Source organism: Lepidochelys kempii, chromosome 14 (genome assembly GCF_965140265.1).
Source record: "Lepidochelys kempii isolate rLepKem1 chromosome 14, rLepKem1.hap2, whole genome shotgun sequence".
NCBI lineage: Eukaryota > Metazoa > Chordata > Testudines > Cheloniidae > Lepidochelys > Lepidochelys kempii.
The window spans coordinates 23,983,780-23,999,649 of record NC_133269.1 but is presented as its reverse complement, the minus strand read 5'-3'; the positions used below and the strand labels follow the sequence as shown (position 1 = coordinate 23,999,649).

Sequence of the window (15,870 nt, the reverse complement as noted above, 5' to 3'; positions counted from 1 at the left end):
AGACCGGATATGAATTCGCAAACTGCTGAATCTAAAATAGGTTTAGATGAAAAGTTTTGCCTAGTCTAGTCCCCACCGTTGAGGGGCATCGTAAGAGGGATCAGCTCTTCTAGCTGGTTCCCCAGCCCAAGTCTGTCTCCATTTAATGGGTCCCTCCCCCCACTCCGGTTTAGGGTTGCCAATTTTAATTGGACATATTCCTGAAGATTTTATCAGATGACAATTAATCTTTAATTCCTGCAGACTCCCGGTCATCCTGGAGGATTGGCAATGCTACTCCAGTTTCCTGGGCCACACCCGTGTCCCCACCTAATGGATCCCTTCCTCTGGGTTCCTGGATCAAGCATGTGTCCTCCATTAGCAGGTCTCCTTCCCCATTCTCCAGGGCTGGGTCTCGATTCCTGTTTCTGGTTCCCTGGGCCTGGTCCCCGTCCCTGTCACGCACTGCGGGGAGCTCAGATTCCTGTAAATCCTGCGGACTTCCAGGCTGCTGGGAGGGATGAGTCAGCAGCTTCTTGAAGATGAGTCGCGAGTAGGCAAACACTTTCCCTCTACCTTTCCAAAACCCACATTCGTATAGTGAGACTAGCACCCCCACCACTGCCACCACTCCACGCACCAGGAGACGATTCCAGGACGCTGGCTCTGAAACAAAAGAGAGAGAAAGGCCCCATGACTAAGGGAGTCGTTAAATCATCCCACTGCTGCCATGAGGCTCCCAGAAGATGAAGACGTTCCTGGGACACAGTAAGAGCTGAGTTGGGTCATGTGCACATGGTCACCACTCAGAGCAGCGGGAATGAGATCTCCAGGCTCATTGTCCTCAATGGCCAACGTGACGGAGGGAGAAAGGTGAGCCCGGCAAAGCAGCCCCTGTTCCAGAGTCTGGGAACTGTGATTTTTAAGATGCTCCGGGATGCGGTCCCTCAGGTCTTAAGGTTAGAGGGGACGGTTAGGATCATCTACTCCAGCGTCTCCTGAAGCGTGGGGAAGGGCTAGCCATGGTGGGAAGGGTGGGGTTTGACGATGTATACAAGAAAATGGGGGGTGGGGTCGCTAACACATTGCTGACGGGTGAGGGGCACGATTGGTTTCTTTGCCTTGAGGAGGGGGCTCAGCTTTTAAAAGTTTTGGGAAGAATAATTTAGTCTGAGCCCTGGCATAACCCAGGCAAGAGAACGTCGCCTACTGATTCCTGCACCCAGTCCAGTGATTTATGGCACTGACTTGGCATTGAGAGGGATTTTATCATACGCTGAAATCCAGCTGCAGAAGGGAAAGGGCATTAGAAGCTGAAAGACCCCAGAAGTGGCTCTGGTTTTCTACTCAAAATAACCACCCAGGGCTGATTTTCCCCGGCCCAGCGCCTTGCAGTCATGCACCCAGCGCCTACTGAGTGTGGTGTGCAGGCAGGCTCCCAGATCCAGACAGCGGCACTTCACATCCCCATTGCCCTGGCGTCAGGGACTGCCCTGAGCGCCCATCCTGCAAACACATACGCAACTGAGCCCTCCCACTGCCATCCAAGGCTACTCCTACGGATGGAGTTAAACATGTGGCTAAAGCATTTGCAGAGGTTCCAAAGAGCTGAGGCTCTGTGCAAAAGGAACATTACTCCAGTTATTCCAATCTTGGGTTTATGAGATGCTCCTGCCCGCCCCCTCCCTTCACAGCTGAGTCTCCCACCCAGTGGAATTCTCCAAGGAACTTCGCACTCCAAGAGACAGAGGTGCCTGAAGTGGCCATTAGCCTCTTAAGTCCCTTTGGGAATCCAGCCCTAATCAGGACAAGTCCTCAGCTCCCTGCAGCTCTTCCGTTACCCAGGTCGCACAGTGCAGGTTTCCTCTCACCCATTAGACTTCGTTTTTAAAGGAAAGCTGAGATGCAGGAGATCAAGGTGGTGCTTCCAATGAACAAGTACCAGGTCACCCACCCCATGGGATTCAGCCTCGTATGGTCCTTGCTCCAGACCCCCAACTCTGTGGGTCTCAAGCAGGGGTACATGTATCCCTGGGGTACACAGAGCTCTTCCGAGGAGTAGGTCAACTCATCTAGATATTGGCCTAGTTTTACAACGGGCTACATAAAAAGCACTAGCGAAGTCAGTGCAAACTAAAATTTCAGAGAGACACTGACTTGTTCATACTGTTCTGTACGCCACACACGGACATGTAAGTACAATACTTATTTCCAATGGGTTTATTTTATAATTATTTGGTACAAGTGAGTCAGCAATTTTTCAGCAATAGTGGCGGTGGCAACATTTGTATTTTCATGTCGGATTTTCTAAGCAAGTCCTTTTTAAGTCAGGAGAAACTTGGGGTACGCAAGACAAATCAGACTCCTGAAAGGGGTGCAGTGGTCTGGAAAGGTTGAGAGCCACTGCCCTAACTCACCTCACAGCCTGGGACGTCTTCTCGACTGACACTCCGCAGGGAAGTTAGAGATGAAAGACAACACAGAGCCCAGCTTCCCAATACGGGGAGGAGGAGGAAAAACTCACCCCTGGGCCTTTCCTTGTTACACAGACCCACAATGACACAGACTCTCTCTCACTCTGCAGCTTCTCAGGCTCTGCTGCCGGGAGCAGCTGCGGGTGGATAAAAGGCAGCACGGTTCTGTCTGAGACGCGTGCCGCGGAGCTCAAATGGATCTGCCAGAAAGAAGCGGCCGTGATAGAAACAGTGCAACTGAGGATCCATATTTGTGTATCTGTAATGTGAAGTACCCCCTGTTTAGTCTTCTGGGTAGGACCCTACCAAATTCACCCATCCAGTTTGGTAAATGTCATGGTCATGAGATTTTTAAAAGTCCTTTAAATTTCACAGTTTTAGCTATTTCAATCTGAAATATCACCCTGTTCTAACTGTGTGGATCCCATCCCAGAAGAGGGTCAAGGGGCGGGGTCTCAAGGCTATTGGGCGAGGGGTGTCACGGTATTGCGACCCTGACTTCGGCACTGCTCCTGGCAGTGGTGCTACCTTCAGAGCTGGGCTCCCGGCCGGCAGCCACGGAGCTTTCTGCTGCTGGGGGAGGTTCCTGGCGGTGTCTCTGATCTGGCCCTGGGAGCAGCCCATGCAGGGGACGAGGTCCTGTTCTTCCCCAGCCCAGCCCGAACTTGCAGCTAGAGCCTGGCACACGGTAGGAGCCCCTGCCCGGGACGCTTCCAGCCCTGCCCCTCCCCCATTCCAGAGTCCAGCACTCAGAGGTTAAAAGGGCCTGGAACTGGCGGGTGGTGGGGTTCCCTCCTGACCACTGCGCTCGGGGCAGTTGCCCACATCACCCACGCGTAAGATCCGCCCTTCCCCTCCACCTCTCCCACCATGCCACCCTCACTTGTGCACTGTTGCTGGCAGCAGCGCTGCCTTCAGAGCTGGGCACCAGACCAGCAGCTGCTGCTCTCTGGCCGCCCAGCTCTGAAGGCAGCGTAGACGTAAGGGGGGCAGTACTGGGACATATTCCCCCCCTCCCCCGCCGAGCCAGATTTCACAGGCTGTGATGCATTTTTCATGGTCATGAATTTGGTAAAGCCCTACTCACGGGGCGGGACTGGGGCTTTAGGCAGAGCAGAACTCTGGGCGGTGCTGGGACTCAGGTGCCCCACGCAGTCACAGTTCCTCTCCTCGGTCCTCCTCACTGGGCTGAGGCCTTGGGGTGTAATTTTTAACTGCCCCAAACCTGCAGTAAGTTAATACCCTGCAATGCTTCCCAGGGTACCCAGGGCTGGGAGGCACCTCGCCACCACCTGCCCTTTGCCTGAGGGAGCCTTTTCTGTGCCTGCCAGGGGTCAGCTCCAACTCCACTGGCCACACGCACTCGCTGCTGGGCCTGCCGTCACTGCAGGGTAGCAATAGGCCCACTCTGCCCTCAAGCCCTATGAGCATCTCTCTGGAGCGTCCAGTCCCTGGTCCCCTGGGCACTGGCAGGATTCACAGATTCACTATTTCCAAAGGAACAGTAACATCCTCGGCCCCAGCTTACCAGGTCCAGCTCAGATCACTGCTCCACTTAACACACAGCGCTGCCATAGGCTCACAGCGAAATCACCCCTCAGTTCAACAAAGCCAAGCGTCAAGTAGAAGTGTTGGAAACAAATGGTTACATATAACAAAGTCATAACATGTGTTCTAGAGCCTAGACCAAACTAACAAGGTATTCTCCTGTCTAACCAAGTACAGCTCACCCGAAATCCTTGCAGCACTTCACAGCCAGGCAGGTTTGGACCCTTCTTTCATGAGACATGCGTACGGTCAGTTTGTCTCCGAGGGGATGGATCCAGTAGGTCTCTGCACACCGAGAGAGATCAGACCGATCCTTTGTCTTTATGCTTAAACACCACAGATGGACACACACACAGCCCCCTGCTGTAAGTTTCTTCCTGTAGATTTCCCTTTTTTGTGGATTTTGCAATCTAATTTTGCACCTGGCTCAGTGCGCAAAGAGACATCCAACATCAGGCATACAATACACAGATGGTCAGACAGGGAGGTAACCTCAGTTGTCTCCTGTCTGAAAGGAGCATCTGGGGTACATCACCTCCTGTGACCTGCCTTAACTCCAAGACCTTAAGGGCATCATTGTCCGTCTTGAGACACAGCTTCTTATACAGTATCCGTACAGAGGTCTTGCTCCGATTATGGTGACCATTGGGCTACTGGCTCTTGACACAGAGCTGGCAAACCCATTTTGTGAACTATTCTGCAGACCACTGTGACTATCAGGCATCTCAACCGGGGGAACATGTACTCCTGGCGATATGCAGAGACCTTCCAGGTGATACATCAACTCATCCAGATATTTACCTAGTTTTAAAACAGGCTACATAAAAAGCACTAGCGAAGTCAGTACAAACTAAAATTTCAGATCGTGACTTGTTTACACTGCTCCTGAAAGAGGTACAGTCATCTGGAAAGGTTTAAAACGACTGATGTAAAGATCAGACCCAGGGGATTCCTGGAAAACCTTCTGTGCTGCCTGCCACTTGGCACCAAGGGGTCCCTGGGTCACATGCATCTTTCCCCCAAACTCCATCTCTGGGCAGGCTCAGCTCCTCTCTCCTGCAAGGAGGGAACTGGAGCCAAGGCCGTGCAATAGCGCTGTCTGCAGTGTCTTGAGAGAGTGCGCGCCAACCTCAGGGCAGACTGCTGGGAACCAGGGCACAAATCCAAACTGGCTGAGAATTCTAGACCTAGATTTCACCAACCAAACATGCAGGGTAACCTCCCCCGGCATTCTAACAGCCTAGCCATGCAGTCCCCTTGGGTTCTCCGATCTGTCTCGCAACCCAGGTGAGCCTGCCTTTGAGAGACAGATGATCTCTCACACTCAGAATCACAACAGTATTCAGGTTACTCCCAGTCCCACAGGCCCAGGCATCCCAGATGAACTGCACCTTAGACGTCACACCAAAGACTGAGCACGTAGCCAGTCTTATTATAGGACAATTTATTAAAAAGGAAATAAGATTTATTTACAAGGCTAAAGCAGGTGAACATACATACCTTTTGAAACTTTGTAGCTTAGTTGTGTAACAGAAGCATCTATAGCAGACATGGGGACTTTGGCATGACCTGGCACCTGGTCTGTCTGTGTGACACCTACCCCCTCCCTGCCCTTTTCAAACCCACTGGGCTTCAGGAAGGGAGAGAACAGACATTTCTCCTCTTACTCCTACGTTCCAGGCCCTAGGTGTCCCACGAGGAGTGTAACAGGGGTCCTACTCCCTTGGCAGGTGCAGCGCTCTTAAAACTAAAAATGGAAAATTAAATTAAAGTTTAAAATGTTCATTCTTTCATCCAAAGCAATATCTGGCAACAAAAACCAGGAACTGGTGGTGTAAACCTGCAAACTTCAAAATCAGTTGGGTTTTCAAAACACCCCAAAAACTGACCCATAAAAAAATCTTGTTAAAAAGTTGCTGGGGGGGGCGGGATTGGAGAACATCCCCCCTCAGCTCTATTCCAGACCACCACATGGGAATGATGAATATTTTTAAAAGATTCCATAGATAATTTTCTGTAGTAAAAGGCTTCTGCGGGGGAATGTCAGGGCAGTGAAAGCTGAGGCTGGTGCCTTGCCTCAGTTAGGCAGAGCTCCTGGTCCAGCTGAGGAGGGGTAGGAAAGGCTGGATTTGAGCCGTTCCACTGGCGGAAAAAGAGACGGCACGGGTGGGGGGACAAGATGTGCAAATAGCATCTCTGGTTTTCACCTGAGTCCACAGTGCTCTGCCCAGTGATGCGCAGAGCATTCCCCGATATTCTGGAAGTGCTCAGATGTGATGGTCACAAGAAATCACAGTCAGGCTTTTCCAGGGCTAGATTCTAGAATGCTCTTGTTACCAGCCCCCGTCCATGGCAGCCTCCTGTGCCTGTGTAAATGCATCGGGTTTGGTGCAGATCCAGGGTCTCTCACTGGTGCATCGCAAGCTGCTGACCGCACTCAGACTGTTCAGATACGCGCCGTCTCCTCCTCCTCCAATCGGAAACCTGCAAGACAGAAGCCAGGGAGCTGGTGTCAGGTAGGAGTTGGACATTTCCCATCAGTCACAGGCAGGGAGAGACGCTCTCGCACAGTGCAGGGAGCTGCTGCACTCACAGCCCCTCACGATTCCCCTTCCTGCACCTGCTACAGGCCCCAGCTAGAAAGGGGGCAGTGGGGCAGCAAGGCCAGGAAAGGTTCGAAGATCAACAGACCTCCATGGAGCATTTATGCCGGGTGGGTATTAATCCAGTTCCTACTCTCCTCCCCCCCCCCCCCCACCGCACACCCAGCTGGGTCTGGATGGGCCCCTGCAGGCCCAACCCACCCAAACTGCCCTGGGGGCAGGTTCCAGGTGACTCTCAGCGTGGCGAGGAGCAGCAGTAACGCCGCACAGAAGAGCTGGGTCCAGCGCTCCCTGGACAGTTTACATCAGCTCTCGGGCCAGAAGACTGTCAGGACAGGCTGTATTGCAGGGGGCGGCTGGAGTGAAATGCCAGCAGCACAAACCCAGCGGCCATGGGGTGACCCCAGCCACTCACACAGAGCTTCCCGTGAGAGCTGGAGGCCAGCGCTTCCCACCTGGGAACAGGGTGGGATCAAGGCCCACAGGCAAATCCTCCCCCATGGTCCCATCCTGGCTACTCACAGTAGTCATGTGCTGGGCTGGGAGGAGGCCCAGCACTACCCTTTGGGCAGGCTGGGATCTCCCTGCCCTCAGGCCACCAGCCTCTGGCTCGGGGTGAGATCTGTCCCAGAGAAGGGAGAACCCAGCTCACAGCCACCTGAGCAGATGGCTGTGGGTGGCTCCCCCACCAGCATCACCCCAGACGAGCTCTGATGTGATCTCCCTCACATGCTCTGTGTGTATATAAATTTACTCACTGTTATTTTCCACTGAATGCATCCGATGAAGTGAGCTGTAGCTCACGAAAGCTTCTGCTCACCTAAATTGGTTAGTCTCTAAGGTGCCACAAGTCCTCCTTTTCTCTTTGCGAATACAGACTAACAGGGCTGCTGCTCTGAAACCTGTCACAATTAAATGAATAGGCAGCAGGTCTGACACAAACAAAAGGAAGTATTTCTTCACACAACATACAGTCAACCTGTGGAGCTTGTTGCCAGGGGATATTGTGAAGGCCAATAGTATAACTCTGTTCAAACAAGAAGTAGATAAGTTCACAGAGGATAGCTGGACCAGTTCCTATCAGCCAGGATGGTCAGGGATGCAACCCCATGCTCTGAGTGTCCATAAACATCTGACTGCCAGAAGCTGGGTGTGAATGGGATGGATCACTCGATACTGACCCTGTTCTGTTCATTCCCTCTGAAGCACCTACCGCTGGCCAGTATCGGAGGAAAGGACACTGGGCTAGATGGGCCATTGGTCTGACCCAGTCTTAGGTACTTACAGCTGAATGGCATTTTTAAAAAAGCCCTTTGCGATTGATGGGAAGCTGGAAAATGTGCCCAGAGGAGGCTTAGAAAACAAGTCAGTTGATGACCTGTTGTTTGATCCCAGTCAGATATTTTCACATATTCCAGCAAGGATGCCCTGATGTCAGCAGCAGTCTGTCTTTGTGATTGCCTCATGAGCCCATCTGTTAGCAGGCCTGTTTGGGGTCTGTCCACACCGCAGCTGGCACCATGCCATTGCAGAGAAACTAAATGAATTCTTTGCAGCAGTCTTCACGGCTGAGCATGTGAGGGAGATTCCCAAACCTGAGCCGTCCTTTTTAGGTGACAAATCTGAGGAACTGTCCCAGATGGAGGTGTCATTAGAGGAGGTTTTGGAACAAATTGAGAAACTAAACAGTAACAAGTCACCAGGACCAGGAACTCAAATGTGAAATGGCAGGACTGTGAACTGTAGTCTGTAACCTATCATTTAAATCCGCTTCTGTACCCGATGACTGGAGGATAGCTAATGTGACGCCAATTTACCAAACTGCATAAACAGGCATCTCAGTGGGGTGTTAACCCTGAAATCTGCCACCCTGCGGGCGCCCACCCCAGCAGAAGGCTCTGGGTGCATCATTGCCATCCCCTCAGAGCTCTTCCAGGGTGATGCTGGTGGGGGAGCCACCCACAGCCATCTGCTCAGGTGGCTGTGAGCTGGGTTCTCCCTTCTCTGGGACAGATCTCACCCCGAGCCAGAGGCTGGTGGCCTGAGGGCAGGGAGATCCCGGCCTGCCCAAAGAGTAGTGCTGGGCCTCCTCCCAGCCCAGCACATGACTACTGTGAGTAGCCAGGATGGGACCATGGGGGAGGATTTGCCTGTGGGCCTTGATCCCACCCTGTTCCCAGGTGGGAAGCGCTGGCCTCCAGCTCTCACGGGAAGCTCTGTGTGAGTGGCTGGGGTCACCCCATGGCCGCTGGGTTTGTGCTGCTGGCATTTCACCCCGGCCACCCCCTGCAATACAGCCTGTCCTGACAGTCTTCTGGCCCGAGAGCTGATGTAAACTGTCCAGGGAGCTCTGGACCCAGCTCTTCTGTGCGGCGTTACTGCTGCTCCTCGCCATGCTGAGAGTCACCTGGAACCTGCGCCCGGGGCAGTTTGGGTGGGTTGGGCCTGCAGGGGCCCATCCAGACCCAGCTGGGTGTGCGGGGCTGGGAGGGGACGGAGTAGGAACTGGGTTAATACCCACCCGGCACATATGCTCTATGGAGATCTGTTGATCTTCGAACCTTTCCTGGCCTTGCTGCCCCACTGCCCGCTTTCTAGTTGGGGCCTGTGGCAGGTGCAGGAAGGGGAATCGTGAGGGGCTGTGAGTGCAGCAGTTCCCTGCACTGTGCGAGAGCGTCTCTCCCTGCCTGTGACTGAAGGGAAATATCCAACTCCGACCTGACACCAGCTCCCTGGCTTCTGTCTTGCAGGTTTCCCATAGGAGGAGGAGGAGACTGTGCGTATCTGAATGATGTGCATGGGGACAGCAGCTTGCGATGCACCAGTGAGAGACCCTGTATCTGCACCAAACCCGATGCATTTACACAGGCACAGGAGGCTGCCGTGGTAGGGGGCTCGTAAGGAGAGTACTGTGGAATTAGTCCCAGAAAAGCTGGACTGATCTCTTTACAAGATCACATCTGGGCACTTCCAGAATATCGGGGAATGCTCTGCGCATCACTGGGCAGAGCACTGTGGACTCAGGTGAAAACCAGAGATGCTATTTGCACATCTTGTCCCCCCACCCGTGCCGTCTCTTTTTCCGCCAGTGGAATGGCTCAAATCCAGCCTTTCCAACTTCCCTCAGCTGGACCAGGAGCTCTGCCTAACTGAGGCAAGGCACCAGCCTCAGCTTTCACTGCCCTGACATTCCCCCACAGAAGCTTTTCACTACAGAAAATTATCTATGGAATCTTTGAAAAATATTCATCATTCCCATTTGGTGGTCTGGAATAGAGCTGAGGGGGGATGTTCTACATTCCCGCGTGCCTTCCCCCCCCCCCCCCCAGGAACTTTTTAACAAAGTTTTTTTATGGGTCAGTTTTTGGGGTCTTTTGGAAACCCAATTGATTTTGAAGTTTACAGGTTTACACCTCCAGTTCCTTTTTTTTGTTGTTGTTGCCAGATATTGCTTTGGATAAAAGCATGAATGTTTTAAACTGGTTTTAATTTTCCATTTTTAGTTTTAAGAGCGCTGCACCTGCCAAGGGAGTAGACCCCCGTTACACTCCTCGTGTGACACCTAGGGCCTGGAACGTACGCGTAAGAGGAGAAATGTCTGTTCTCTCCCTTCCTGGAGCCCAGTGGGTTTGAAAAGGGCAGGGAGGTGATCAGTGTGACACAGACAGACCAGGTGCCAGGTCATGCTAAAGTCCCCATGTCTCAAGGGGACCCTGAGAAATACACAGCTGGGATCAGGCTGGCTCATCTGTGTGTTAAGATAGGTATTAGCGTTATAAGAATGTGTGTTGAGCCTTTATTGAACGCTTGTGAGCTGCTGCAGCATTAATCTCATTTCTTCTGACCTCTGTATCCCACCTTGTGAGGTAATATTGGAGCGTTTGTTTTGGGAGCCTCTGTGACTGTGTAAATCAGCAGACAGGAGAGTGAATTAAGGCATTCAGGAGTGTGAAGTGCTGATCTCCAGCAGCTCAGAGCACAGGGGAGGAGGTGGGATACAAGAAGGAACTGCATCTAGCTTGTTGATGCTGGGGGCAGGGTTTTCTAGGCATAAGCAAGAGATCCCCAGCTGCTTAGCCTGGGTTAGCCCTAAAGGACAGAGTTTATAATGGACCAGTGATACACAGACTGCGGCTCATGAGCTGCAAGTGACTCTTTAATGAGTCTCCTGTTGCTCTTTTTAGCACCTGATATTAAAACACTGTGATTTCATTGTTAACCAGTCAGGATGCTTTTACTATGTTATTAGCCACTAAGTTATTTGCTGCGATCATTTATATAAAAACCTAAATATTTCCCCTGCCCTTCTGTTTAAATATGAGTAATACTATAGTAAATGAAACAATGAATTCCTGCTACTGTGGCTCTTTTGGGTAAGGCTGATTACTAATTTCGCTCCTGAACCACCGAGCTCAGAGCATCACTGCTATAGATGCTTCTGTTACCTTTTGAAACTTTGTAGCTTCGTTGCGTATGTATGTTCACCCGCTTTAGCCTTGTAAAGAAATCTTATTTCCTTTTTAATAAATTGTCCTATAATAAGACTGGCTACGTGCGTGGTCTTTGGTGTGATGTCTAAGGTGCAGTTCACCTGCGGTGCCTGGGCCTGTGGGACTGGGAGTAACCTGAATACTGTTGTGATTCTGAGTGTGAGAGACCATCTGTCTCTCAAAGGCAGGCTCACCTGGGTTGCGAGACAGATCGGAGAACCCAAGGGGACTGCATGGCTAGGCTGTTAGGATGCCGGGGGAGGTAACCCTGCATGTTTGGTTGGTGAAATCTAGGTCTAGAATTCTCAGCCAGTTTGGATTTGTGCCCTGGTTCCCAGCAGTCTGCCCTGAGGTTGGCGCGCACTCTCTCAGGACACTGCAGACAGTGCTATTGCACGGCCTTGGCTCCAGTTCCCTCCTTGCAGGAGAGAGGAGCTGAGCCTGCCCAGAGATGGAGTTTGGGGGACCGATGTATGTGACCCAGGGACCCCTTGGTGCCAAGTGGCAGGCAGCACAGAAGGTTTTCCAGGAATCCCCTGGGTCTGATCTTTACATCAGTCGTTTTAAACCTTTCCAGATGACTGTACCTCTTTCAGGAGCAGTGTAAATAAGTCACAATCTGAAATTTTAGTTTCTACTGACTTCGCTCATGCTTTTTGTGTTCCCCTGGTTCCCCTGGTTTTGTGTTCCCCACTTTCCCCTGGTTGAGAACCAGTGGTCTACAGAATAGTTCACCAAAGGGGGCATGTGAGGTCTGTATCAAGGGCCAGAAGCCCAATGGTCACCATAATCGGAGCAAGACCTCTTTACGGATACTATGTAAGGAGCTGTGTCTCCAGACGGACAATGGTGCCCTTAAGGTCTTGGAGTCAAGGCAGGTCACGGGAGGTGATGTACCCCAGATGCTCCTTTCAGACAGGAGACAACTGAAGTTACCTCCCTGTCTGGCCCTCTGTGTATTGTGTGCCTGATGTTGGATGTCTCTTTGCGCACTGAGCCAGGTGCAAAATTAGATTGCAAAATCCACAAAAAAGGGAAATCTACAGGAAGAAACTAACAGCAGGGGGCTGTGTGTGTGTCTGTCTGTGGTGTTTAAGCATAAAGACAAAGGATCGGCCTGATCTCTCTCGGTGTGCAGAGACCTACTGGATCCGTCCCCTCGGAGACGAACTGACAGTACGCATGTCTCAAGAAAGAAGGGTCCGAGGCTGCCTGGCTATGAAGTGCTGCAAGGATTTCGGGTGAGCTGTACTTGGTTAGACAGGAGAATACCTTGTTAGTTTGCTCTAGGCTCTAGAACGCATGTTATGACTTTGTTATATATAACCATTTGTTTCCAACACTTCCACTTGACTCTTGGCTTTGTTGAACTGAGGTGTGATTTCGCTGTGAGCCTATGGCAGCGCTGTGTGTTAAGTGGAGCAGTGATCTGAGCTGGACCTGGTAAGCTGGGGCCGAGGATGTTACTGTTCCTTTGGAAATAGTGAATCTGTGAATCCTGCCAGGGGACCAGGGACTGGACGCTCCAGAGAGATGCTCATAGGGCTTGAGGGCAGAGTGGGCCTATTGCTACCCTGCAGTGACGGCAGGCCCAGCAGCGAGTGCGTGTGGCCAGTGGAGTTGGAGCTGACCCCTGGCAGGCACAGACAAGGCTCCCTCAGGCAAAGGGCAGGTGGTGGCGAGGTGCCTCCCAACCCTGGGTACCCTGGGAAGCATTGTAGGGTATTAACTTACTGCAGGTTTGGGGCAGTTAAAAATTACACCCCAAGGCCCCAGCCCAGTGAGGAGGACCGAGGAGAGGAACTGTGACTGCGTGGGGCACCTGAGTCCCAGCACCGCCCAGAGTTCTGCTCTGCCTAAAGCCCAGTCCCGCCCCGTGAGTAGGGCTTTACCAAATTCATGACCATGAAAAATGCATCACAGACTGTGAAATCTGGTCTCCCCCGTGAAATCTGGCTGCGGGGGGAGGGAGAGATATGTCCCAGTACTGCCCCCCTTACGTCTACGCTGCCTTCAGAGCTGGGCGGCCAGAGAGCAGCAGCTGCTGGTCTGGTGCCCAGCTCTGAAGGCAGCGCTGCTGCCAGCAACAGTGCAGAATTGAGGGTGGCATGGTGGGGGAGGGGGAGGGGAAGGGCCGATCTTACGGGTGGGTGATGTGGGCAACTGCCCCGAGCGCGGTGGTCAGGAGAGAACCCCGCCACCCGCCAGCTCCAGGCCCTTTTAACCTCTGAGTGCTGGACCCTGGAACGGAGGAGGGGCAGGGCTGGGAGCGTCCTGGGCAGGTGCTCCTACCCTGTGCCTGGCTCTAGCTGCAAGTTCGGGCTGGGCTGGGGAGGAACCGGACCTCGTCCCCTGCATGGACTGCTCCCAGGGCCAGATCAGAGCCACCTCCAGGAACCTCCCCCAGCAGCAGAAAGCACCGTGGCTGCCGGCCGGGAGCCCAGCTCTGAAGGTAGCACCACTGCCAGGAGCAGTGCCGAAGTCAGGGTCCCAATACCGTGACACCCCTCCCCCAATTGCCTTGAGACACCCCCCCCCTTGACCCTCTTCTTGGATGGGATCCACACAGTTAGAACAGGGTGATATTTCAGATTGAAATAGCTAAAACTGTGAAATTTAAAGGACTTTTAAAAATCTCATGACCATGACATTTACCAAACTGGATGGGTGAATTTGGTAGGGCTCTACCCAGGAGACTAAACAGGGGGTACTTCACGTTACAGCTACACAAATGTGGATCCTCAGTTGCACTGTTTCTATCACGGCCGCTTCTTTCTGGCAGATCCATTTGAGCTCCGCGGCACACGTCTCAGACAGAACCTGGCTGCCTTTTATCCACCCGCAGCTGTTCCCATCAGCAGAGCCTGAGAAGCTGCAGAGTGAGAGAGAGTCCGTGTCACTGTGGGTCCCTGTAACAAGGAAAGGCCCAGGGGTGAGTCTTTCTTCCCCCTCCCCGTAGTGGGAAGCTGGGCTCTGGTGTTGTCCTTCATCTCTAACTTCCCTGCGGAGCGTGAGTCGAGAAGACGTCCCAGGCTGTGAGGTGAGTTAGGGCAGTGGCTCTCAACCTTTCCAGACCACTGCACCCCTTTCAGGAGTCTGATTTGTCTTGCGTACCCCAAGTTTCTCCTGACTTAAAAAGGACTTGCTTAGAAAATCCGACATGAAAATACAAATGTTGCCACAGCCGCTATTGCTGAAAAATTGCTGACTCATTTGTACCAAATAATTATAAAATAAACCCATTGGAAATAAGTATTGTACTTACATGTCCGTGTGTGGCGTACAGAACAGTATGAACAAGTCAGTGTCTGTCTGAAATTTTAGTTTGCACTGACTTCGCTAGTGCTTTTTATGTAGCCCGTTGTAAAACTAGGCCAATATCTAGATGAGTTGACCTACTCCTCGGAAAAGCTCTGTGTGCCCCAGGCATACATGTACCCCTGCTTGAGACCCACAGAGTTGGGGGTCTGGAGCAAGGACCATACGAGGCTGAATCCCATGGGGTGGGTGACCTGGTACTTGTTCATTGGAAGCACCACCTTGATCTCCTGTATCTCAACTTTCCTTTAAAAACGAAGTCTGATGGGTGAGAGGAAACCTGCACCGTGCGGCCTGGGTAACGGAAGAGCTGCAGGGAGCTGAGGACTTGTCCTGATTAGGGCTGGATTCCCAAAGGGACTTAAGAGGCTAATGGCCACTTCAGGCACCCCTGTCTCTTGGAGTGCGAAGTTCCTTGGAGAATTCCACTGGGTGGGAGACTCAGCTGTGAAGGGAGGGGGAGGGCAGGAGCATCTCCTCAACCCAAGATTGGAATAACTGAAGTAATGTTCCTTTTGCACAGAGCCTCAGCTCTTTGGAACCTCTGCAAACGCTTTAGCCACGTGTTTAATTCCATCCGCAGGAGTAGCCTTGGATGGCAGTGGGAGGGCTCAGGTGTGTATGTGTTTGCAGGATGGGCGCTCAGGGCCTGCCTGCACACCACACTCACTAGGCGCTGGGTGCATGACTGCAAGGTGCTGGGCTGGGGAAAATCAGCCCTGGGTGGTTATTTTGAGTAGAAAACCAGAGCCACTTCTGGGGTCTTTCAGCTTCTAATGCCCTTTCCCTTCTGCAGCTGGATTTCAGCATATGATAAAATCCCTCTCAATGCCAAGTCAGTGCCATAAATCACTGGACTGGGTGCAGAAATCAGTAGGCGATGTTCTCTTGCCTGGGTTATGCCAGGGCTCAGACTAAATTATTCTTCCCAAAACTTTTAAAAGCTGAGCCCCCTCCTCAAGGCAAAGAAACCAATCGTGCCCCTCACCCGTCAGCAATGTGTTAGCGACCCCACCCCCCATTTTCTTGTATACATCTTCAAACCCCACCCTTCCCACCATGGCAAGCCCTTCTCCACACTTCAGGAGACGCTGGAGTAAATGATCCTAACCGTCCCCTGTAACCTTAAGACCTGAGGGACCCCGTCCTGGAGCATCGTAAAAATCACAGTTCCCAGACTCTGGAACAGGGGCTGCTTTGCCGGGCTCACCTTTCTCCCTCCGTCACGTTGGCCGTTGAGGATAATGAGCCTGGAGATCTCATTCCCGCTGCTCTGAGTGGTGACCATGTGCACACGACCCAACTCAGCTCTTACTGTGTCCCAGGAACGTCTTCATCTTCTGGGAGAATCATGGCAGCAGTGGGATGATTTAACGGAGTCCCTTAGTCATGGGGCCTTTCTCTCTCTCTTTTGTTTCAGAGCCAGCGTCCTGGAATCGTCTCCTGGTGCGTGGAGTG

At 52.3% G+C, this 15,870-nt stretch overlaps 1 protein-coding gene across 1 annotated transcript in view; it reads right to left on the bottom strand.

The window, feature by feature from the left end:
- LOC140898028 (C-type lectin domain family 2 member D2-like) overlaps positions 1-7,105 on the bottom strand; it is a 29,941-nt gene extending 22,836 nt beyond the window's left edge. The window contains 4 exon segments of the mRNA XM_073311411.1: positions 2,557-2,653; positions 3,696-3,837; positions 6,339-6,485; positions 7,020-7,105. Coding sequence (XP_073167512.1) covers positions 2,557-2,653; positions 3,696-3,837; positions 6,339-6,485; positions 7,020-7,105 — 472 coding nt within the window.
- Positions 7,106-15,870: the final 8,765 nt, after the last annotated feature.